Genomic DNA, 25,548 nt, shown 5'->3' on the forward strand with positions numbered 1-25,548 from the left:
AATGTGCTCATCTTTGTGATGGTGAGGACTCAGCGTTCGTTTTAAATGCATGTTTCTGGACTGTTGGGGGAAGCCTACACGTGCATGTGAAGAACAGATCTCTGCACAGAAGAGTCCACAAGGACAGATGCAAATTGGGCATCTCTATATCTATTTATTTTTGACTATAGATGCTAAACTAATGTGTCTTTGGAGCAAACAAAAAACAAAAAACAGACGCTTTGTCATGATTTGGAACATAATTAAACCTTTGTGAAAGAAGAATGCATGATAGTCCTATTTTATAAATTTATAGTGTGAAAAATCACAATGTGTTGTATTTCTGACATGGCCAACAATTGCAATATGTTCTTTTTTTGTAGTTATACAACATCTTACACACAAGTGGCGACAGTTTGAATATGTATTTATGTTTCAGGAAACTCTCATTTGATCTAATTAGACTGGCTTTAATCCGCAGCAACCGTGCGAGCGAAGACTTGGGTTGAAAAACGCAGTAAGACCAAAAATAAAGACACTTAATGGTGCTTTAAATGGGCGGATATGCTTGTGCAGAGTGAATGCCCTGCCTACAATTTCAAATGTTGTAAAAAAAAAAAAAAAAAAAAGCAAAAAAAGCGAGGTGAACCCGCAGCAGCGGCAGCAGCAGCTCCTTCCCATAATGCACTCCCCTCATCAGCGGGAAACCAAAATGGCGAACGTGCTGGGGGAAAATGAGCCGTTTGTTATTTTCTGAAGAAAGCAGCAGTCCCGCAACTTTCACGCCCGCTCTCCGAGGATAGGTCCCGCGGCCGGAGCGGCGGGGTCACACGGGCGTTTGTGTGTTGTTGTTGTTGTTTTTTTTTTATATATATATATCGTCCCCCAGTGGGCTGAAGACGCGGAGGAGACCGAATGAGGTATTGTTGTCATGTTTTCCTCCGTCGGGGTGGGGGGGTGGTATGTAGGACGGGTCCGACGGTCAGCGACCCGGCCGGCTGTGCGGCTCCTCCGCACCGGGACTATAGCCGCTACCGGCCCGGTCTGGCCCGCTCCGGTAGTCCACCGACAAGTCAACTTTAGCATGCGGTGTTGCCCCCCAAAATGCCCCTTTCGCCTCTGCAAAGGGCTGCTTGTGACCGCTTCGCTTCCTTATCTGAACAAAGGGACCCCGAAAATTACGCATATACAGTACTTGAATTGGTTTCAGCTAAACGTTACACTCATTTTCTCCCCACATTTGCATAAAAAAAAATCAGCGCTCACTGATTATGCTGTTGGTCAAGCTTTGGCCGAGTGGCTGCATGTGTGGTTAATTACCAATTAGCACTAATTATGAGGATAATCACCTGTTGTGTGGAGGAACTGGAGGGGAAACGGCAGCTTCCACTCTTTGTTTCCAATGTTTCTTTTGTACAGATTCCTCATTAGGACCACACGTATACAAAAATACACTCTCATGCCTTCATGTGCTAGTTTTTCCATTGGCGGGGATGTCCGCACACATACTTTTGCCATGAAAAATATTATCAAAGTTTTCATTCTGCCCGGTTTTTTTTATACCGTGTTTACCACTTTGCTCTATCATAGTGGAATAATAAAATAAAAATTCTATCCACTGCTCATAAATCAATGTCTTGCTGTCTGAGTGCAGGCTTTTTTTTATTTTTTTATTTTAGAAATGTGGGTAATACTTGATCCATACATGTCTGCGCATTTGGCAGATTTTCACAATTTCTTTAGTCTTCATAAGACCCTGCTTGGTGGCACGTGGAGATAAACCTTGAGTCTTCGAGACCAGGGTGCAAATGCAGTTATAGTTTAAATCCATCCGATTGTATAGTGAAAGTTGCAATGACTTCCTGTGGTGACCCCAGTAGAAGGGAACAGCCAACTCCACCCTCAGTGTCTTTTGGCTGCCTCTCAGGCCAATCTTTTAAAACATGTTTAATTGCCCAGTCATTAACTTTTTTTCCCTTCCAAATAAAAAGCTCACAAGTCTGCAGCTATTCAAAGTAATTTCAGAAGTGATACTAAGATGATGTCATCAAAGTAAAATAATCAAAACATCAGTGCACCACTTACAAAATTAGCCACGGTCTGCACAGAAGAAGAAAAAGCGCCACATGTCTGCGTTCACTTTTTAGTCTTTGTTTGAAATACTTCCTGATTTGATGGTTGATTTCATAATAATCCCTCCTAATACACGGAGTAGTCCTCCATGTCAGTCATGCAAACAGAATTTTAGTATTCTATATGATGCAGCTAGTTTGTGAGCCGTTCCAGCATGGAAACATTGTTTACACCGCTTTCTGTGGAGAGGACCCTGTAACCTTGAATGGGTCATGTGCGTGAACCGGAGTGGTCGATATTCCAGCGTACACACAAATCACACACTGACCTGCAGAGTTTGTGAGCACAGTTGACAAACTGCATCTCAAACTTGAACAAATATTTGCAAACAACCAGATTGGAGGAGGAAGCTCTAATGAGTCATGTGCATAGGGGCAGAGAGATGAGGAAATGTGGACAGTGACGTGAAAAAAAAAATAACCCAATCTATTTTGTTCATGACAGTAAATGCCAGTATCTGTTTTTTTCCAGAGACTCCGGGGTCGTGGATCACCTGTCCGTCCATCTCAGAGGTCACCCCCAGCGGAGGCAGCAGGATGCGTCCCTGTCTCCCACCAGCCTCTCTGCTCGGGGAGACTATGGCGAGGACACGGCGGACAGGTTTGCCGAGGGACAGGACGTCTTGGCCAGGTGGTCAGATGGCTTGTTCTACTTGGGTACAATCACAAAGGTTAGTGTGGGGGATTAACCCGTTTTTATCACTTTTTATCAATTCTTATTTGGCTTTATTGATTCAGGTTATCCTCTTTTTCCTCGTCAACAACTGAGTTGTACTTTATGGTTCCATATTAATATAAAAAAAAATAAATCATACAATTTGTCGCTGTAGATGTATAATAATTGACTGCACTATTTTACTGGTATTGATTGAAGCCGAGTTTCATTAAGTTAAATATTATGTGCAACCTCTGTACTTCTGTCTTAATTGTAGTAGTTGTCTTTAATGCCAACATTATCTTCTTCCTGAAGCTCTGCGGTCACTATGCACACATCCAATGCTGTGTTTTTAAACAACTACATATTTTGTTATTTTCCAGATAGATCGGGAGAAGCAGCGATGTTTTGTTGTTTTTGAGGATCGGTCAAAGTCTTGGGTTCTTTGGAAAGACATTCAAACAGGTACGTTCTTTAAGGCACCTCTAATGCATTCCCTTAAAATACAACTTGCTTGAAATCTGGAAATACACACCTGCAGTGTGTTATTAAGTTTTTATTGAGGGTCTTCAGTTTAAAGTTTGTTTTGTTTTTTTAACTTTTGATGTTTTATGTATTGTTAAATTGGTGTCATGCTGCTCATACCCCGTACCCGGTCCTCTGTTATCTCTTTGTCCTTGACGCTGACAGTTAACTGCTCGAGGTATCAGTACAGTAGCAGTGCACCGTTGACTTGTAAACATGACTGGACTGGACAAGATACTCCCAGAGGCTGGAGTTCATTTTCTTTAAGAGCTATCAGTTAAAATGCAAATATGAACTGCATTTCTTCAGGGGGGGGAAAAAAAGGTGTGAATTGTGATATATTCCACACTAATCGCTTGCTACTGGATATGACTTTACACTTGCTGGTGATATATCTTCCGATATATTTTATAAATCTATAGATTCTGGTGATTGATGAGTGTTTGTTCTTTCATGAGGTTCGCTGTTTGACTGAATGTTTTTTTTTCTTCTTAGGGGATGAGGATGATGAGGACGAAGATGAGGATGACATCGTGTGCTCCATATGTCAGGATGAAACTTCAGAGGAACCCAATGAGATCGTCATCTGTGACAAGTGTGGACAGGGTATGGTTGAAGGACTCAGACTCTCATAACGCAAAACTTATTTTATGTTCTATTATAAATGAACTTTGTGTGTAAATGTGTTCATCATCATTCAGGCTACCATCAGCTGTGTCACACTCCCATCATCGACGCTGCCGTTATTGACTCTGATGACAAGTGGCTTTGCTCGGAATGTGAGCTCCCGCCCATATCCAAGGTACATCTTCTGTTCTGAGCATGAATCAGTGTTTTGTTTCAGACTGTGTTCAAACTTGTGATAAGATTACCTCGGTTGCAGCATCAGGGGAAATGCTGGGCTTCGCCTTTATCCCTACCGGGTTTGTTTTCATTTAATTCCGATTAAAAATAGACCGACACAGACTGCACAAACTCTTTTAAAAAGCAGTGGAGGTACTTTTATACAGAGGAGTTTTAATGAACTTATTTTTTACATTGTCTTGTCTTTAATTCTTCTTATTATGAAGAATTTGAGTTTTAATCTGTGAAAACTGCTATATAAATTAATTTTATTCACTATAATAAATGTAGGGTTAAACTATTACAATTGGTGGCAAGTTTATTGAAGACAAATTAAACAACTTGTGCAATATGCTGTAATATTGAAGTTTTGTGAAAAGGAAGAAGTTTAAAATTAAAAGCATCTAACTCGCACAAGAAATGTTATTTTTGTCTATGGAGCTTGTACTGGGGGGGCACAGTCTGCTTTAAGCTCTTTACTGGGGGCTTATGTTTACACGCTTTGAGACACCTGGCTTAAATGGCCATTTATTTGCTTTGAATATAGTTATTAAATTAAATTACGGAAAACTGACACGACAAATCATTAACGTTTGTGTTTTTTGAAAAGCATAACATTGTGTGTCTGGTGTTTACAGAGGGGGAGTGCACACAGAAGGGGAGCATCTGCTAAAGCCTTTCTGAAGCAAGAGCAGGATGAGCAGCACACAGATTACCATCTGTCGTTCCCCTACAACCTGGAGGAACTGGTGTGGGATCAGGGCCACAAGACTAATATGCAGCAGTGCTACTGCTACTGTGGTGGTCCTGGCGAGTGAGTAACACTGTACATGCAGCAACTGTGGTTCAAGAAAAGAATCCTCTCATGGCTGAGCTAATCCGTCACCATCTATTTGCCTCTAGTTGGTACCTGAAGATGATGCAGTGTAACCGGTGTCAGCAGTGGTTCCATGAAGCTTGTCTGCACTGCCTACAAATGCCCATGCTCTTTGGAGATAGGTACAACTCTGCTGACTTCTAAACTAAACACAATGAGCGTGAACAATGTGAACACATGAGCTGGAGGTCATGTAAAGACGACCCTGACGCTCCTCCCACTGTGGCAGAATGTGCTGTGGACGTGAGCATTCTTAAACGGAGTTTTGGAGGCTTGCTCAAATACATGAATACACAAGAACGGTGGCAATAAAAGCGTTTGCAGGATTATTTTTGCAACCTTCAGACTAACTCTGACTCTTTTATTTTTTTTTGGGGGGGGGGGGGGACATTACTTTAAGAGTCACTCTATAGTGCCATTGTACAATCTGTGCTTCAAATAAGATTTGTACATTACAGTAGATGGATGTAACAGTAGTTGATATTTCTGTTAAATGCTTTAAATTTAGCATTGGGAATAATACTTTGCTTGTGATGGTTTACTGTATTGCTCATGTGCATCATTTTGTTGTATAAAAGCACCAGCTGATGTATATAGATATTTTTTTTTCCTTTCCAGGTTTTATGTGTTTGTTTGTTCAGTTTGTAACTGTGGACCGGAGTACATCAGCAGACTGCCTCTCTGCTGGTGAGTGAAAATGCATGTTAAACTTTGATCCATTGTTAGAAATCATCTAATATAGAATACACGAGCATGAGATTAACGTTTTTTGGAGATGAATGACCTGATTTGGCCGCACCACTATAAACACTGTTCATCCCTAAAGCCTATTTTCCTTTCTGAACAAGTCTTGAGAAAACGTCTTTTATGAAATTGTTTCAGGAAGGACGTCACACACCTGAGCCTCTATAACCTGAGTGTCATTCACAAAAAGAAGTACTTTGATTCAGAGATGGACCTGATGGCTTACATTAATGACAACTGGGAGCTTCTGCAGCTGGGAGATGTAAGGATGCATTTCATGCAGTGCACTATCTGTAAACCTTGAGGTGGCATACATTTTTAAACAAAGATACTTTTACTCTATAATCCATTTTATATTGTATCGGCACAGATTGTCAGGTACAAGTTGGTGTTTTACATATCTCTTCATGGCTTAAATCTGTAAACGACTCCAATTGAATAGTAGCCAGATAATCTTAGTGTTTGTCTATCTTAAAGAGTTGATTATTCCTAAACTCAAAACTGCCGTGACGAGGAAACTATCTTAAAAGCGTTTTTGGCAATATTTAATATCTCGTCTTTTCGATCCATGCATCTTTAGCTCGCCATGACGCCAAGATCAGAACGATACAAAAGCGTTTTGGAGGCCCTAAACAACAATAGCTGCATGTAAGTACTGTGTTCATATTCATGATGTGAGAAGTGAGATGAGTTACGGTTCACAGACGGCGCTTTGAAGTGGATGTAATGAAAAATCTGGAAAGACCAAATATTGTCCTTTTTTGTCTCCTCTTCAGGTTCATGTCAGGGAAGGAGGTGAAGAAAAAGAAACACTTGTTTGGCCTTAGGATCCGTTTCCCTCCTTCTGCCCCCAACTGTGACGAGCCAGCTGGCAGAATGATGGAGAAAGCTTCACATGAGATCACCATCAAAGGATGCAAACCCACCAAAGGCCTGGGTGGCATGAGGCATGAGTTTAAGCTCTTTATCATGCATCCTACCAATAAACACATTGGGGTTTTTAGATGTTTGATTAGAAGTTGCTGCTAAAACCGGCATCATGGTTTTGGTTCTTAAATTGTAAAACTGATTATTGGTGCCGATGTTTTTTGAATTCTTGAAGACAAACTCAAGGTTTAAAATCAAGTGACCTTCCTGCTATCATGATGGTTTTTAATGTTCCATGTTAAAACGTATATTCCATCACTAACTTGCATGTCAAACGATCAGATTGTTTCACCTGTTACCACAAGCTGGTAATATTTAGTTTTAAACATCAATACTAAGAATTGGTAGAAGTGAGCATGTAAATGTAACCAACTCTTATCCGAGTTGTTTTAACTTCACGCTTTAAACAACAATATAACCGTTTTTCAGTCACACAACAGCCACCACGTGAAACTGTTTTGAAATGTTGGTGTTGTTGCTCCAGGGCTCCCAGTACTTTAACTAATGGCACAGAGAAGGAGAAGAAGAAGAAGAGGAAAAAGAAGAAAAACAGGAAGCAAGGAGTACGGTCTCTGGAGGTTCTGGCTAAACCACAACGCTCCAGTGAGCTCTTGTCCCAGGTGTGTGTGTGTGTGATTTGTCCTGTGTGTGTGTTGTAGTGGGCGTGACCAAGGAGTGTACATAGTTTTGAGGGGGGTGGGTGCACTTTGCATTGGTATTTTGTATAGGTGTCAGTGCAGAGGCTCAGCCACTCTGGTGAGAAAACTCTGTTCTCTTACTGTACATGTTGAGCCTGGGTCAGAGTACAAACTTGCTGATATTTTGTTTTGTTTTGACAGGAAATGAGAATTCCTCTACCACTAGAGTCTCGTACATTGGATCAGTTGACCTCTATCAAGTAAGTACACTGTTGAATGTGGTTGTCACGTCATGACTGTTGTACTGTGATCGATCGCATTGCTTTTATTTTATTAAGCGTTTCCTTTTGAATAATGGTCAAAACGGTCAAAACTTTCTTTTCCTGTACATAATGTTTGCATCCTCTCTTGTCTCCTTTCCATTTGACTGTGGCCACCACACCAGGAGTGAGAGGTGTCTGTTGCCCTTGCGGACTTCAGATGTGGACTCCATAGGAACCCTGAGCACCTCAGAAACTACCTCAACTAGCATTTCAAGACAGTCCAGGTACGCTTAATGAGAAGCTGGAACATTATCGCTGTGGCCATATCGGCTCACTTTAAAATGTCACACTTGATCAAACAGCAAGCCAGAAAAAGACCAGGGTTTGACTTCAGTGGATCTTCTGCTGGCTGTATATTCAGGAGATGAACAAAGCACAGTCAGAAATTTATTTTGTGTCCAGAAGAATTTAAAGGACATCTGTCAAGAAATTTCATACATAATATATCACATGTACCCTCAGAATAGCAACAAGGGAAAGCCACATTGTGTATGTCACTATTAAAGAAGTCATCGCACTAATAAAGTGTGTATTCTACCTATAGGTGGTCATGTTTGCGTTTCCTGATTAAATCATCTTTGTTTGGCCGATTGAGTGGATTGTGTTTCATCTCCCAGTTCGATCTCCGCCTGAAGAGTTTAAAAACTAGCAATATGACAAGCTATTATCCGTTGTGGTGCCTGGCATTCACGTTTAGCTCACAGGCTTGCTTCAAATGTCTTCTGTATTGATCTGCGCTTCTTAATCCTTCTCTCTTCTCCAGCCTCTGCAGCTCCAGCAAGCAACGATCAACAGCCTCCATCATGCCCGCCTCCCCTCCACCTCTAAAGAGAAAACGTGGCCGACCACGACGGGCCCTCCAGCCCCCCAATCCAGAGATCCCCCCTCCCTGCCACACCGACACCAACCCCTCAGCCGAAGAGCTGCTGAGCCCCCTCCCGGGCCTTCACTCGTCAGACATAGTTCACGGCATGGACCCCAACAGCCAGCTGTCCCACCTCAAGAGCTCCATCAGCAGCTACTTCGGAGCAGCAGGGCGTCTGGCATGTGGAGAAAAATATAAAGTCCTGGCCAGACGGGTCACACTCGACGGCAAGGTGCAGTACTTGGTGGAGTGGGAAGGAGTGACTGCTTCCTAGACTCATCACATTGACTCCAACCAGCATCTACTAAGGTTTCGAGCTGTGAGGACACTTTATTCAGAGCATTAATTGATAAATACCTTCGCTGAGTTTCATCAGGAGTATTTTTCCTGTTAAGCTTCCTGTAAAACCTGCACTGGGATCCTGAGGGACTGTCAAACATAAAAACACATGTATTTCTTTCATGTGCTTCTTGGACTACAGTTGACTGGTTAAGCTCAAGAGTTGTCAGTGTACAACGCATCATCGTATATTATTGTGCTTCTAATTGTAATTCCCTGTTTTGAACGTTTACAGAAACACCCGATGATCCAAGGAAATATTTCTCTGTACACTGCACATGCGAGCTTTCAGTGGTCTTTCAATGTGCTTGATTTTGAATCCAGAGATATGCTTTTCATTTATAGACCAGTAACTGATGGTCTTTGTAGACAGAATGTAGTCAGTCAGGTATTATTCACAGAGAAAAAGAAGTGGTGGGGAGGCTTCAGTAAAATAGTTTGTCATGTTTTCCTTCATGCAACAAACGGCTATTTTTTGGTTTTAATTTCCTTTATCAAACATGGAGATGAAAATGTCTTTCCTTTTACAGTCATACTTCACCCCGGCGAGAGTACCTCTGGCCTTCACTGGGCCTTTGTTTTCCACTCAGTTCAGATTTGAAGAGGATAAACTCAACAAAAGAGACATGCTGCTGCAAATGTTTATTTTATATAGAAGTGTACCACATTTATTATTATTAACCTTTCTTTTTGTTCTCTTGCTTGGATTTGCTGTTTAGTTTGGCACATTTTCTCTGTACTTAATTCATTTGAACATATCAATTCATACCTGTTAGGATTACATCTCTTTCTAAACGGATTATTGGGGCTTTTCACCTTGTATGAGACTACGAGATGGTGCTTTTTTTTTTTTTTTTTTAAGGTGCCCAAAGTTTACAAGCAAACACTTGAGTGGTTGTTTTGTAAATTATCTACTCACCAAAACAAGTGTTATTTTCAAAGAATCTGTATAAGGCTTGTGTCCGTTTAAAAAAAAAAAAAAAAAAAAAAAAAAAAAAAAATCAATTTGTCTTGGGTAAAATGACTAATTTAGTTAAAGCTTGTTGGAGAGACTAATAAAATTGTAGGCATCGTAATCCCAGTTTTCTCATCAAGAGTTCACAATAGTTTTTGTGCTGCCTATGCAAAGTTAGTCATGGATAATGTAAATTATGACAATTTGACTCAGGCGCTCAATTCTTTTGCAGTTGGATTACTGGAACAAACTTTTACGTGAAACTTCTTTGTACACTCAGGGTTTGCCCCCCAAAATCCACTGTTCTGCAGTGGATGGATGTGCAGCTTGTTGGAGGATTTCAGAATGAGTTGTTCTCCGTTGTTGGTCATTGTTACCATACGAGATTAGGTTTATTCATTTCTTAGGGTCATATTCATCAGTGTAAGCGTTTTGTTTATTTTGCAAATGTATTCTTCTGCTTTACTGATAACACTTGCTTCTTTAATTCAAGTCAACAAAACAATCACTGGAAAACTAAAATGCTGTAAGTCATTGCAAGAGGTAAATATATTACTATCTCATTTTGGAGATCATTCTGCTTTTTGTTGAAGACACTCTTGAGAGATGCAGTCGGTGTACTTTCACCCTCTTTCTCCAGTGTCGGCACTCAGCAGGCTTCTGCAGCCAAAGAACATACATCAAACGTCTGATTTGTCTTGAGATTCTTCTTACATTTTTTTTATACATCATTATATAGGTTGAAGTGTAACCTGTGAGACTGTTGTGTTTTTTTTTGTTTTTTTTTTAAAGATTAAAAACCGATATTTTGGACTGTTTTGAGTTTTGAGTAATTTCCCACGCTTGGAGCTCCCGTTGCCGAGCAGCAGAGGAGGTACGTGAATGCAACACCGTTGGAGAGCGCGCCGTGGTTCGCGGCTGACAACGTCTCACCAATCACTGCACAAAGAGTCCTGTTGCAGCTAATCACAAGGCGCGTTGTTGGTAAGTGGGCGGAGACTCGGAATTACAAACTATGGACGTCTTTTTCTGTTTTGCTGCGTCTGCTCTCCACTCCACTGGCTTTGTTCACGTAAGCTCTGGAAATAATTTGATATCCTCACGGCGACAACACATCAAATGTATCTTTTACTCCGACGCTCTGGATGTTGGTCTTTTTCGGAGTTTTTTTTGTATAAACTGCGATAGCGACCGCTCGCTACTCGCCACCTGTTGACCCGGGCAGCATCATTGTTGACATTCAGCAAACTAATTTTCTTTTTCGCGTGGGGCAAGAAAAACCCAGGCAAGCATAGACTGATTTCACAAACCGAGTCTAAGCGTGGCCAGGTTACTTTTGCAGTGATTTAATGGACTCGATCCTTCCTTGATTTCCCAACTGCTTCGTTTGTACAGACCACGTCAATGGCAGTGTTCAGTTCGCTCCTTTCGTATAAGACATCTGATGAACCTCAGTTCAACTCTTGGCCGGGAGAGGTCCCTCAGTGGGGGGCCTGAGAGGCAGCTCTTCATAGCATCCCACCATTTTCCAGCTTGAAGGTGAGAAAGAAAACATTGGGGGATTTATTTTGCTCGTGAAGTCATAATACGTGTGTTTTATATGTTGACTAAACATAATTTTAATAAAGACAAGCGATCCATCCACAAATTGGGCATAGAAACAAAACAGAACAAAAAAAAAAAGCTCAATATGTTCGCTCAAGATACATATATGTATATATTAATAGCTGTATAGTACTAATGTATAGTCAATTATAGCCATATAGTGAGATGATGCAGCCATATCTTTTAAAAGTAGTTGATCCCTTCTTGCCACACTATGCAATGTTTTTTTTTTTTTGTTTGTTTTTTAACAGGGAGACACTCAGATCATTGTCTAAATGTTATACAGTGTGTAGAAGGGAAAATACTTTACCACCCTGACTATACTGTAGTGGAAGCGATTAACTATGTACAGTTCACAATCTAGACATGTTATTTCAGATATAAGGATTATTTCTTGATCATTCTTGTCTGCCACAGCCACACTGTACACAATACTTAAACATCCTGTTGATCTTTTCACATACAGTGAGACTCATTCCTTATCAAGTTTCAAATATGACTGTGCCTGAACCAGAACCAAAATGTTACTTTTCTGGAAATTAATTTCTAATTTTCTATATTTTATTTAAAGTTTTTGTTTTGAGAATCGATGACTTGGATCATGAATTGACAAACTGAGTTATGTTGGATATCTTTGTTACTGTTCTACAGCTTACTACAGCTACAAGAATTTCAATACATTCAGAGCAGAGCAGCACAATTACACAATTTGCTGATTACCTTATTGTCCTGCATCTCTTCTCGTAGAAAAACACCGCTCACACACGCATCCAATGTTTTCTCCCACTATCCAGTGTGCCTCACTCGAAAGCCCAGTCTCCGGACATGGAGTCTGTTTCTGCAAGAAAGAAGGTTGGCGGCATGCGGCAAGAGAACACGCGTCTCACAATAAAGAACGAGGAACACATCAGCAACTTCGATCCTCTTCAGTATGAACTACCCACCTCGAAGTCCCAGGTATCACAACGTTGAGGCATCAGTGTGAGGGTTTATTGGGTGTTGCGTGGTTACGAAAATATAAGCTAATCACATATATTAATACGAAATCTGTCAAACCTATAGTGTACTGGATAGATAGAAGTGTTTTCTTTTACAGGTTTCACTGAGAGTCCCTGGTGTTGGGATTAACAGCAATGTGGCTGTCTTGAGTGAACAGATTGATCATCTTGAAGTGGAGTTGGAGGCTCAGGCTCAAGACTTAAAGTGAGTCTTCAGCCTCACCATTTTTTTTCCATGTTGCCCTGAATTTGTAACCGTAATGTTCTATTTGCATGCCTGTCTCCACAAACGATGTACTGATTTGTTAAGACTGGAATACAAGTCATCCATAAAAACTGGATTAACAGATTTCAAAGACCACCTTCCCTGTGGGCTACGCCGTGAGTTTCAAATAAGTTTCACTTTTTTTTTTTTTTTTTATGCTGCCGTGTTTCCCAGGGCAGCCGAGCTGAGAGCAGAGTGCTGTCAGGAAGCAGCCGCTCACAGTGACACTGTGGTGGCGACTCTCACAGAGGAGCTGAACGTGCTCAGAGAAGAGCTTGACGAGAGGACCGCACTTGGAAAGAGGTTGAGCATATGGGTTTCAATAACAATTATATTCTATCAGATTATGGTTCTCAGTGTCTGATGCTATTCAATATGGCAACAAAAAATGGAATTGAGTGGAGCTTTTTATGTGAAGATCAAAATAAGATTTTGTCAGCTTGTTTCCAATTCGGTTTTGTGAAAATTAAGTTGTTTTGTAGTTTTTTGTTGTTTTAAACACTGCATGTTCTCCGTCTCCACTTTCAGGGCTGAACAACAAAGAAACCAGGCGCTTCAAAATGCAGAGCAGCTGAAAGACGCATTTAAAAACTACAAGGCCACTATTTCCGTGAAGCTTCAGAAGGTATATGTTTTGTGCTTATTTTTCAAATAAATGATTACATGTATGTTGATGCCAAAAAAACAAAAACAAAAAACGTTTTCAATTTGTGTTTTTAAGGTAACAGAGAGTGAAAGCAAACTGAAGCAGAGTCTTGTTGAGTGTGATCATGAAAAAGAAGAACTCGAAATGAAGTTTGCGGCGTCGGAGCGAGAGAAAGCTGACCAGAGCCAGAAACTAAAGTACTCGCTGCACTTTATTCTTTTTAATTTGAACGAAACAAAAACAAAAAACAACCCAACCCAAAATATGCCAAGGATTTCTCATCATCTTTCAGTTTACCACTTTACTCTTCTTGATATTGCCAGAGTAATGACTGTACTTTGCGGCATTAATACCTAACGCTTGTTTTACTCCTCAAATTTTTCCAGCCATTTGAATGACGAGGTGAAGCAGGCCAGAGCTGCGGCGGCTGGTTTCCAAGCCGAGATCGAAGACGCCGCACGGAAGGCTTCGCACCTGGAGCGTCAGCTTGTTGAACAAGGTGTGGAGTGCAGAGAGAAGATTTCCTCTCTGCACCGGGAGCTGGAGGACCTCCGCGCACTGAACCACAGCCAGGAGCAGAGGGTGGCCCAGAGCCACCGAGAGGCTCAGCAGTGTCAGGCGGAGCTGGCCGGCCTGGAGGCCGTACTGGCTCTTTTACATCTACGAGAGGTAGAGGAGTCCCTCTGTCACTCGTTAAAGTTCAGTCACACTGTGCATGGGGTTGACCGCCTGTTGTAATTTCATATACTTTCAATTTAAGGGTCCAGTCATGCAACTCTGTGCTGGTCCGTGTATGCTGCCTCCAATGGATTACTCAGGAACTGCACATTTATTAAAACTGAAGCCAGGTAGGCTGAGAGAAACGTCTGATGGAGTCATTAATTTGTCTTTTAAGTTCCTTGCCCCTTACCCGAACCAGGGTCTGTATCCCTACCCCAATGTGTCTCTCTGTCCTATCCTTTCCTCTCTTCTATCTCTGTTAAAAACACCTAGAAGTGACTGTGTTGTATGAGTTGCTTTATAAATATAGTTGAATTAACAGAACTGCCATTCTTTAAGCCTTTACATCAAATTATTGTTTTTAAAATCTTGTGTATCCACTGAACCTCTGTTTATAGCCCTTTTATGAGGAGATATTTTTTTTCTGATTATTGTTTTCCTCTGAATTACTTGAAATCCTAAAAGAAAGTTTATGCAACTCCAAATTGAAATGGACCACATGCTATTCCCGAAGTTGCCAGGGAAGGTCAGAGAAGTAGATATATTCCAGTGGTCTCGTTTCCCCCCCTGGACGCAGGTGAAGGCTACCAGCAGCTGCTGCGAGTGGTGCAGTCGGAGGACGCCGAGCGGCGGCGACAGAGCGGCGTGATCGAGCGGCTCCAGGAGCGACTCAGCCGGGCTCAAGAGGAGGTCTCCTCACTGCAGAGCTCCATGGCCCAGAGAGCCTCCCACTACCAGAGTCTCCACACTGAGCTGCTGGACAAAGTCAGCCAAGCCACTGACACAGAGAAAGAGGTCATTTAAAAAAAATCTCTTCACTTTCCCTTGTTCCGTATTTCAACGCAAATTTTCCAGAGTTGGAGAGATTATGATTGTGAAAATTCACTTGTCAATCTTAACTGTTTTTGCTTTTCTTCCACTTCAGTTGAAAAGAAAAAGTTCCCGAGTTGCTGCTCTGGAGAAACAGTTACAGGAGAAAAGCTCGGCTTATGGTCAGGCTGCCCTGAAAAACACTGAGTTGGAGAATCAGCTACAGGTGCAGCCACACACATGTTCATGACTGCATGTTAATCCTTTTGGTTTTTTACCTTCAGGACTACTGCTAGCAGAGACAAAGAAACAAGTTGTTTAGTTTTTTTTTCAATTGCAGGAGAAGACCAGCGCCGTTCAGCATTATCAAACACTGTTGACCAAAAAGCAAAAAGAGCACCAGCAAGCGCTGGAGAAGTGTAAACACGTTCAGTCCCATCAATACACGGAGCAACAACACAGGATAGAAATGGTGTGTTTGCTTACACAAAAAAAAAGTACTGACAGCAAAGCCTGTTCAGAAGTGGTCTCACCTTTTCATGTCCTGCTTGTTGTAGTTGCAGCTGTCTGTGGACAAGGCTCAGTCTCGCCTGTTGGAGATGGAGCCCGAGCTCTGTTCCCTCCAGAGGGAGCGGGACGAGGCCCAGAAAGCAGCCCTGCAGCTGCAGACTTCTCTGAACCAACTCCACCAGGTAAGGACGCTTTTAGCGACGGTTGGTCATTGAACCCTGGAGACGAACGGTTGTCGATGGATGGAAAGTGAGAACTCTCATTGCAGGAGAAGCGGGTTGAAGTCCGACTCAAGGAGGAGATGCTGCGGAGCTTCAAGGAGCAGGAGGCTCGTTCTGCTGCTGAGGTTTGTTACAAACTGGTGACTAAAACAAACGCGTCTACGTTGACCGGAAAAAAACCAAGCGCACCGTTCCTGACCTTGTGCTTCTGTGTCAGGTGTCTGAACTTCATGCGTCTCTGTACGCGTGTAGAGAAGAGTTGAACTTGCGCCTGCAGCAGATGGAGGAGGCGAAGAAGAGTTATGAGGCGGAGCTGCAGAAGAGCAACGAGCAGGTAAAGTATCAAGCACAATAAAGCAGTCTCTCTCTCTCTCTCTCTCTCTCTCTCAAATAGCCATATATGCTTTCTTTTTAATTTCCTGATCTCAGTGCAGTATTTCTTTTTTTCCCCCCTCTCTTCCCAGGTGTCTTCTTTGCAGGAGAAGCTCTGTAGCGCTCGCCTGCTCTGCGAGAGCTCCAGTGAGCAGAACCTGCAGCTGCAGCTCTCCCTGCAGCAGCAGCAGACCATGCTGACGGAGAGTGCCGCCCGAGTTTCCGAGCTCGAGGAAAGCCAGAGCCGACTGCAACACGAGGCGAGTCATATGAAGCGTTAGAAAGCTTTGCTGTTCACAGTGGACGGGGTGAAGATGATGGTGCCTCATGTACAATAGACACAGATTGCTGGAGGATCGCGTCGCTGTTTGCGCTTTTGCTTTCCATCACAAGAAGACCTCCATTCGATTCCTTGGTCTTGTGTAGGGATGGGAATCGATACGATTTTTTTGGGGAGATTCCCATTCCATTTTCGATTCGGTTCTTTCGGGATTGTCTCATTGATTTTTCAGTTGGTAAAAAGGATCTGCAGTCATTTGCAGTGTTAACAGCAGAGGACGTGTGAACGTTGCTGCTGGGTTGAGATTCTCTCCAGAGCCCATAGAAGATACAACGTTCATGCTGTGCATACAAATTCTTCTGCATGTCGGTAGTATTTCATTCCTTTCGATGAAGTATCCACTTTGCAAGTGTTGCTCGTTTCCCTGTTGTCGGCCTTCTCATGAGATGGAGCTAAACTTTCCAGCGTTTGGGCCTCTTGAGCGCCATTGCGTCCTTCTGGCTGCACCGGCGAACGAAGTCGCCACGCACATCGTGTGGCTTGTGTAAGCCACGCAACGTGCACGGTGACGTCTGGGGACTGGTTCTCAACAAGAACCGGTTTTCCAGATAGCGGATTACAGATAGCAACATGCGCCGCTTCACTCTTCTCTCCTATAATAGAATATGACAGATTGTAGCTTGTCTAAGAATAGTTTCAGGGAGAATATGCTGGCTTTAGGTTCAACCTACATGCAAACAGTAGAAGCTTTAAAAGACATTTTAAACATGTGAGGTTCTTTATACAGCAGGCCTTTTTTATGGTCAAATAAGCAGGGCTCAGCCTGAGGGGTGTTCTTGTTATTATTTTTGATATTGAAAAAAAAAAATCAAACAAACAAGAAGGAAAAAAAAAAAAAAAAAAGTAGGAGTTCAGAAAGACTGGACCGTGCAGATATAACGCGGTGTCATATCCTTCATATATCTTACAAACGTGTGTTAAATTTACACCATCGCTTCAGGGGGGCGAAAAATTCCACTGAACTTGTGATTTCAGTTCATCAATAGCCGAGTACATTTCAAGTAATAGCTGATGCAAGTTTGTTGCTCAAAACAACCCAGCAGAAAGGACTCCTTTCAGTGAGGAGAGTCAGCAGACGGGGAGGTCTGATTATGGGTGACGGGCAAGACGTCCTACCATAAGGGTGAACGGCAAACAAACCGATTTGGTGACGTACTGGTTGGTACTCACGCTTCACAGTGAGAATATTCTCAGTTCAAGGTGTGTGTGTGTGTGTGTGTGTGTGTGTGTGTGTGTGTGTGTGTGTGTGTGTGTGTGTGTGTGTGTGTGTGTGTGTGTGTGTGTGTGTGTGTGTGTGTGTGTGTGTGTGTGTGTGTGTGTGTGTGTGTGTGTGTGTGTGTGTGTGTGTGTGCCTTATCTTCAGGTACTGCAGTTTCCTCACACTCTCCAGAAACATGCATTTGAGACTATTTGGTGTCTCTAAACTAGTAAAATTGGTAATTTTTCTCTCTCTGTGTGCCTGTCCGGGGTGTAACTTGTCTCCTCTCACTCGTCGTAAGCTGGGTTCTGCTGCGTACGTATTTCAGGTCAAAGACATAAACAGAGCTTATGTTGACGATGCGTTGCTTGTCTTTAGGTGTCGAATCTGGAGGTTCAGCTGGAACGAGCCCGGGTTTCCCTGCAGGATGAAGTCAGGAACAGAGACCAGGATGCTCAGGTTAAAGACAAGAACCTGCAGGACATGAATCAGCAGAATGCCGATCTCTCTCAGTCTGTTAGGTAAAAAAAACAAAACAACAATATGCACAATACAACTCCTATTTGGGGTAAATACACATTCTTTCCAGTTTGGTCTGTTTAAAAGCACTCCATGGTGTTTGCAAGTGACCAAGCTGCCATGTTGCAGAAGCATGAACGCTGCCATTTGAGACCTGGCGGGTGCAAACAATTACAGTTGGACGAAGTCTGTTTAGAAAGCGACGGCCTCGGTTTGAATGAGGAACAAGAGAATTGAAGCTTTGTTCCTCTCATTAACTCACGTGTGTGAAACAGTTCGGGACACGGAGCCACTTTTGCTCTCAAACAAATCTGATGGAAAAACAACAGTTCCAAATGTTCTATTTTAATTGAAACATTTAAGCTCAAATGCCTTTTTTTTGGTCATTTTTAAACTTCAAAACAACTAATCTGTCAAATACAGTTTGCATAAATGTTTTCTTGTTTGTATTTTCTGAATACTTTTGCATGTATACTACATCTCTTGGCCTGAGGGGAAAAAAAAACAATCAAAGGTCTCTGTCTTATGAGTACACCACATCCCCTTTCCCTTGGCATGCGCCTGTCCCCCCCCCCCCCCCCCCCCACCCCCACCCTCTGGATATGTGTGTATAAATGTGAACGCTGCTTGTTCAAAGTTGCGAATTTAAGCCCGGTGCGTTTCAGAGCAAGCCGGCCCGAGTAGAAAAAAGTATGTTGGGCATTCAAATGATCCGTTGAGATTCACTATTACTGAGGTAATTTTAGTATCTCTGACGCTTCTGAAGGATTCTTCCTCTCTGTGCGCACAATGGGAGCCATGCTCACTCTCAGGTAAGGAAGAGCGTCGTGTGCGCGTTGCATTATTCCTTCGTTGTCTGCGGCGCTCCGAAAACGTATTATTTAATTCATTAAGTCTTTTGACTCATGAATGCAGTTTATTCGCCTCCAGGGCAAATTCCCAAAAAGGAAAAAAAGAGTATGAATGTAACTTCTTTTTCCTCCAACATTGTTTCTGCAGCCATCTGACGTCCGAGATGAAAAGGTGTCGCGTCGAGTTGGTGTCTAAAGAGTCGGACATGAAGTACCTGAGGGCGGACCTGAACAAAAAGACTTCTCAGATCACTTGTCTGGAGGAGAGTCTGCAGCATGTGAGGAGCCAACTCGCCAGCAAGAGTGAAACCGGTATGAATTTTGCACGTTTAAGGAGTTTTTCTTAATTTATTGAAATTATTTTGTCTGCAGAAAAAGATTCTTGTGCCCAGAACTAAATGTGCAGTATTGTGAGTTCATCATGTGACCGTTTTAAGTCACGGTTTTTTTTCCCTGATCGTATTCTTTCTTGCACTTCTGCCCCAACCTCAGTCCTGGATCTGGAGGAGAAGCTCCATCGCTGTGAGGCTGACCGTCTCGGCTGCGCTCAGCAGGTCCAGAGCCTCCGGGGGCAGCTGCAGGCGGTGAGGGCGGAGCTGGCCGACACTCTTGAGACGCTAAAAGAGCTCAGGGACGTCCTGCAGAGAACCCAAACTGTTTCAGACGAGCGGAAGGCCTCGGTGGAAAAACTCACTGTGCAACTTAGGTGAGGTGACACAAAGGTTCAAATGGGGGGGAGATGAGCTTCTCACCCCGCTGGGATTGAACACTCTTATTGTTCAAGTGTATCACAAACACAATATCTCCATCCTTGTTGGATTTATAAACATTTAGTGTTGTTCGTCCTCTTTATTTTTTTTTTTTGTAAGGTGAAATGTTGATTTTTTGTATATTTGTACAGAAAAAGGAATCCATGCTGTTCACATTTTAGGATTACTGTGTGTTTTGTATCGAAAGGTTATTTTCTACCCAAAGTGGAGCCTGTGTAATAAATCATCAGAGTTTTTGTTTCTATTTCACAATGACTTATGATGCAAAATACGGCGGTGTCGCCGACAGAGAAGTGAACTTTGCACATTGGAGCCTCGCAGTTTGTGTGACACAGTGTGAAATATTGTACATCAAGCACTTACATGGATGAACCTCCATGAATAGTAAAAACAGGATGCTGCACTCTTCATCTCACGAATCACCCCTCATGTTATTTTTTTATTCTTGACAAGATAAACAATACAGTCATCAGTATAGAAGATTCACACACACACTGTTCACAGGTCTTCACGCCCTGAAGCTGTGAAATGATACTTTCACCGAAGTTCCTCTCTGTTTTCAAATCTGAACTTCAGAAAATACGATCAGTGCTGCTTCTTTAAACTGCTGCAGTTTGCAGTTTGGATCGACGTTATTTAGACTGATTCTGTGTGTGTGTGTGTGTGTGTGTGTGTGTGTGTGTGTGTGTGTGTGTGTGTGTGTGTGTGTGTGTGTGTGTGTGTGTGTGTGTGTGTGTGTGTGTGTGTGTGTGTGTGTGTGTGTGTGTGTGTGTGTGTGTGTGTGTGTGTGTGTGTGTGTGTGTGTGTGACTTCACAGTGAGACTCGGAGGGAGTTGGAGGAAAGAACTCACGAGGTCTTAGACATTGATAACGCTCTAAAAGAAAGACAGGGGGAGCTCCAGCACAGAGCTAAACTGGTACAACACACACACACACACACACACCCACACACACACACACACACACACACACACACCCCTAATTGAATTTAATTCACATTTCATTTTATCCTCAAAATACATTTTTGTTGCCACCTTGTCTGATTTGTCCTTCCCCCCCCGGTGTCCCGTGGTTCCGTCCCCAGCTGAACCAGCTGGATGTGGCCATCAGGCAGCACAAGCAGGAGCTGGAGAGGAAGGTGGAGTCTCTGCAGCAGAGCCTGGAGGAGAGGGAGAGCGAGCTGAGAGCTGCACAGAGGGACCTCAGAGACAGAAACACAAAGGTTAGGACTCAGAGAACCGGACAAAATGTGTGTGAGTGGTATCTAGTGGTGTCATGTGTGGGTTTGAAATCCCAGGACCAATTCAAGTCTGTGGTCACAATACGACGGAACAGTTCAATCATTTTCACAGTCCTTGACTCATTTCTCAGCATAATAGGCCAGGGGGTGGGCGAGGGCAAGGAGAGGGGCAACACAGGGTAATCCTCCGACATGATGAGTGCTATTCCCACAATCGTAACATGACGATGCTGTGTCTTTCAAAAATATCAAACCATTTTGTTGCATGTATTATGTAGTCTTAATTTTCACCAGTTTATCATTGACGCTTAGCAGATGCGCCGTTTTTTACTGTAGATAAACTGATTAAAAGCAAATCCTGATGACTTTAGAAATGTAATTATTACGTTGAGACAAATCACAGTGCAAAGTTTGTGTTAAATCATTTCACGAGTAACAATTAATACATAATTTAGTCAAAGCTCGGGACGCATTCAAGTGCTACATTTAGGATTCAGAGATGTTCTCTCTCATCAGTTCCTTTCAGGACACATCTGTATACAGTGTCAAGTCAATGTGAAACGCAGCTCAGAGACTATCAGGGTTGTGATTAAGTTCTAATTGTACAGAGTTTGTAAATATTTGCTCACCTCCTGCTTGCTTTTGTTTTATGAGGTATATATATATATATATATATATATATATATATATATTAAAAAAAAATCAATTGGTTTGATTCTGCTCCTGTCTGCTATTTGCAGCACCGAGTAGATTTGGTTGAGGGCCGTTTAATGAATCCCAACGTTAATCTGATTTCCACTAAACAACTGTTGCTGTTTGCCTCTCTGCTGTCAGGAGGCCCAGGAGCTGAGTCAGCAGCTGTGTGCATGTCAGCAGAAACTGAAGAAACTTCTGGAAGAGCTTGAAGAAGCTCAGTCTCAGTGTGAAGCTCTAACCAGAGATCTGGATGCCGCCAAGCTGCAGACCAAAGAGACGGTACGCTGAAGATACTGAACTCATCCTTCCAGTAGCTGCACCTTGTTATGTTAAAGAGGGTTAAAGAGGTCGACTCACTTTAGTCCTACAAGTGAGAGCAAACCTATTCACACGGACGGCCTTCCTGCAGGAGGCCCGGCTGCGTGCCGCGGAGGAGGACCTGACTGTGAAGGAGGCGCAGTGGCTGCAGGCGGAGGCTGAGCTGCAGTGCATGGTCACGGCTCTGGAGCGGGAGCTGGAGCTGGAAAAGGAGCAGCACAGCAAGGAGGTACAGCAGCGACGGGAGTCTGTTGTTGTGTGATAGACTGACGTGACCCAGATAATATAAGATCGGGAGCTCTGTAGGAATGAAAACATCTACTCCTGATTATGAGCGTTACAGCGACACCGTGTGTTCAAAAGAGTGAAATACAAGTTAGTCCCTTGGTTATTTCCGCAACATATTTGACTCATGGGGCAGATCAGTCGTATATAGAGGGCAGCAGTCTTGCCGCAAAGTGAGAATATTCCTGTTTTAAGTCCTTTTTCTATGGAATTGGCATTTTTTTAATCAACATGCATGTATTAAATGTTTTTTGTTTTTTTTTACTTTGAATTGTAATGCCTACTAGAATAATTACAACTCATCCAATGCAGTTAGACAAGAAAGGACCAATCTGAGTAACCAGATGCAATGCAAAGACAATACCCAGAGGTTTTTTTTTTTTTTAACACTTTATTTATAAAACTTTTCCATGCATGGTACAGAACCTTAGCATGGGTGGCTAGCCCATGTTGCAGCTCTATACAAGACTAAGGATACCAGAATGTACCGAAAGACAACAAATAAGGAATTCTAATGAACACTCAATAAATGAATTAGATTAAATTAATATAAACCAAAACAAACGGATCACGTGAAGACATTAACACAAAAGAAAAGGGCAACAGAACAAGTCGTGCATGTAAATATGAAACAGACAATCCAGAGATCCAAACCAGGTAAACTGTTCACATCGTCTATTAATGAGTTTCAGGTCTTGTGACATTTCTTGGTGGAGCTGTTAAGGCTGCATCTTAATTTTTCCAACTCTGCATTACATCCTTGAGTGACGTCCTTTCATTTAAACTAAATTAATCGTCGCACTAAAAAGGGCCGATATCACTAGAAGCTGGGAAAACACCAAAAATACCAAAAATAGGAGAGGTACCCAGAGTGTTTTGTTTCTCATTCATCCATGTTTGTAGAGTTGAGCCGGGGTCGTGTAAAAGGTACCTTTCGTCCTGAGTGACTCAGAAGACCTTGTGAAGCCGTGAGAAGCCTTTTGTTGTTCCTCATTGTATTTTATTTTTGTCTGACTTCTTTTCCTCTTTTTACTTTTCTTTCCTCAAAGAAACGTAAGCCTCAGTCCACAAGTTCCTCATTTCATTCCACCTTCAGTTTCTCTACGTAATACGTCAAATCTTTTGTGTTCCGACCCATTATTAATTCGCTTTTTGCTTTTCTTGCTCAGATTAACTCTTTATCATGCAAGTGGTCCTATATGGCAACTTCCTAATTTCTTCATATTCCTTCCACACTAACAATGACAATATATGGTTAAAATAGTTTTGCTATACATTGAGATTGCATTTCTCTTACTCCCTCTAATGTCCAATCAGATTTATGTCTTTTGCATGTAACTCATTTCATTGGACTGCAGCGTTCAGTGAAACAGGAAGTACCAAGAGCGTAACTTAATGCCGACACAGAAAATCTAAAAGTGTCATTTGTGCCACTTTTAAGCATTAAATAGTAAAAAGAACTATGATTAAAGGATGACTGGTTAAGAATCAAAAGTCAGTCCAACTAATAAAAGGCAGATTTGACAAAGTCCTCATGTCTGAAGCAGAAAATGTAGTTTTAACTACGGTCATTCAGCCTTCTGCGTTTCTCCTCTGCCGCTCGCAGCTGGACTCCTTGCAGCAAAGCCGAGGTCAGCTCCTCAAAGTCTCCGAGCAGATCTCCTCCACCATGCGCTCCTCCCAGGAGCAGCTCGCCGGGAAGCTCCAGCAGAGCCAGAGCCAGCTGGAGCAAACCAGCACGGAGCTGGCTCGCTCCCAGACGCAGCTCCGCCAGAGCCAGGAGCAGCTCCTTCAGGCCGCGAGCCAGCTGCAGCAGGGCAGAGTGCAGAACGGCCACCTGCACGCCCAGATGCAGCGGCTGTCGGCTCAGTTAAATCAGTCTCGAGTCCAGGCGGCGCAGCTCCGCGCTCAGCTCCTGGCCTCGGAGAGGTCTGTGGAGAGCTCCGACGACTCTCTGCTCATCAAGGTAAAAAAGATGTTTCGGCAAATGAAAACTCCGTCGTGGATGGGGTTGTTTTTTTTTTTATCGTCTGATCAAAAGTCGTCTTCCTTGCAGGAGTCCGAGGTGAGTCGTCTTCAGGCCAGGATCTCCAGTCTCGGACGAGCGGCCGAGCAACAGAACCTGTACGATCACTCCCTCTCACTCCCCGCCCCGCACACGCTCACGGAGCACCCCCCGCCCGCACCCCCGCAAAACCTGCAAACCGCCGTCGGCTCTCCCTCACATCCACCCCACTCGCCGGCGCGCTCCCCAACACACACCCGCTTTCCCCCCACGGATCTTTCGGCCCCGGAGCCGCCCGGGAGCCATCCGCTGTGCGACAGCAGCCTGGGCTCCTCGCTGGACCTGCCCCTGAGCCTGAAGGCCGCTCTGAGGGAGGCGTTCGGCAAGTCGCCGTGCGAGTCCACCTCGCCGGACGCAGCCGACCACGGCCGGCAGGGCCTCGGTGCCGCCGACACCACGGCGAGCTCAGACCTCTCCTTCAACCCGCTCACGTACGTGGCGGACTGGAGGGACATGCAGGAGGGAGAGGACGAGCTGGACAGTGAGTCCAGGAGAGAGTCGGTGAGCACTCTGGTGGGTGAGGAGGACGACCAAGACCTGAGCTCACTCACGGGGATGCTGAGGTTTGTGAATCAGACGCTGGCCATGCAGGAGGAGTCGTCGTCGTCATGGAGCTCCACAAAGCTACCGGGGAGCTGACCCTTCAGGTGAAAACACCGTCCTCTGATGGAGGAGCCGACCGGCTGTTAATCAGCCATTTTTTAACACCTTTTAAGATTTGATGACAAACTGATTTGGAGGAGACAGAAACGGATGTTACCGTTACAGTGGATACAAATACTGTGACAGACAAAGTAGGTGGAAGCTGCCTCAGGCAGACGTCTCCAAGAACAAAAGGAGAACAAAGAAAAGAAGAAGAAACGATTGACTAAACTGATGAAAGATCCTGAGCTGTTGTAACATCTGCAGAAAGCTGATAACATCTGCTTGTGGTAACACACAAGTTTCATGACAATTGTGTTTTTATTCATGGGAAATAGAAATAAACGCTTAGAAATCAGTTTTTATTTTAATAATTGGCTTCTTAAACAAAGAAATATCCACATTAAGTGAAGTTTATGAGATAAATGTCTCACTGATGCATTTCTTGGTTCTTTGTTTTGTTTTTGTTTTTTTCCAGAAACATGGTGCGGACACTGGGGTGAAGAGAAGCTGTTTACATGCTCACACTAGTCCTGGACTTAATTTTGTTTTAAAATCTGCTGTTTTAGTCCAAGTTGAGTTTTGATGTTTTCTACAGTCAAGACATTTCCAGTGCTTGTGGAAAAATCTTTGCAATGTTTTTTTTTTTTTTCTTTAATAAATGTAGGATTTGTA

At 43.1% G+C, this 25,548-nt stretch overlaps 2 protein-coding genes across 3 annotated transcripts; both read left to right on the forward strand.

Annotated features, from left to right (window-relative positions):
• Positions 1–692: 692 nt before the first annotated feature.
• mtf2 (metal response element binding transcription factor 2) lies at positions 693–10,615 on the forward strand. 2 transcript variants are annotated; one of them, XM_080503845.1, is made up of 15 exons: positions 693–899; positions 2,584–2,782; positions 3,150–3,231; positions 3,787–3,897; positions 3,993–4,093; positions 4,773–4,948; positions 5,038–5,133; positions 5,630–5,698; positions 5,894–6,017; positions 6,336–6,403; positions 6,532–6,702; positions 7,167–7,302; positions 7,522–7,580; positions 7,766–7,867; positions 8,407–10,615. In XM_080503845.1, exons 1-15 carry the CDS (start codon positions 895–897, stop codon positions 8,780–8,782), a joined length of 1,875 nt encoding a protein of 624 aa, XP_080359971.1. In that variant the 5' UTR covers positions 693–894; the 3' UTR covers positions 8,783–10,615. The 2 variants fall into 2 exon arrangements, with proteins under 2 accessions (XP_080359971.1, XP_080359972.1); XM_080503846.1 differs by lacking the exon at positions 5,630–5,698.
• Positions 10,616–12,232: 1,617 nt separating this feature from the next.
• On the forward strand, positions 12,233–25,548 carry ccdc18 (coiled-coil domain containing 18; the record flags this gene model as incomplete). Its single annotated transcript, XM_080503119.1, has 23 exons — positions 12,233–12,364; positions 12,504–12,610; positions 12,845–12,973; positions 13,199–13,295; positions 13,392–13,513; positions 13,703–13,985; positions 14,077–14,164; positions 14,614–14,831; positions 14,962–15,072; positions 15,187–15,318; positions 15,404–15,538; positions 15,625–15,702; positions 15,795–15,911; positions 16,042–16,209; positions 17,866–18,008; positions 19,006–19,169; positions 19,350–19,563; positions 20,445–20,544; positions 20,712–20,849; positions 21,702–21,842; positions 21,973–22,110; positions 23,773–24,132; positions 24,223–25,548. 23 exons carry the CDS (start codon positions 12,233–12,235, stop codon positions 24,868–24,870), a joined length of 3,963 nt encoding a protein of 1,320 aa, XP_080359245.1. The 3' UTR covers positions 24,871–25,548.

Source organism: Blennius ocellaris (genome assembly GCF_963422515.1).
Source record: "Blennius ocellaris genome assembly, chromosome: 10".
Taxonomy (NCBI): domain Eukaryota; kingdom Metazoa; phylum Chordata; class Actinopteri; order Blenniiformes; family Blenniidae; genus Blennius; species Blennius ocellaris.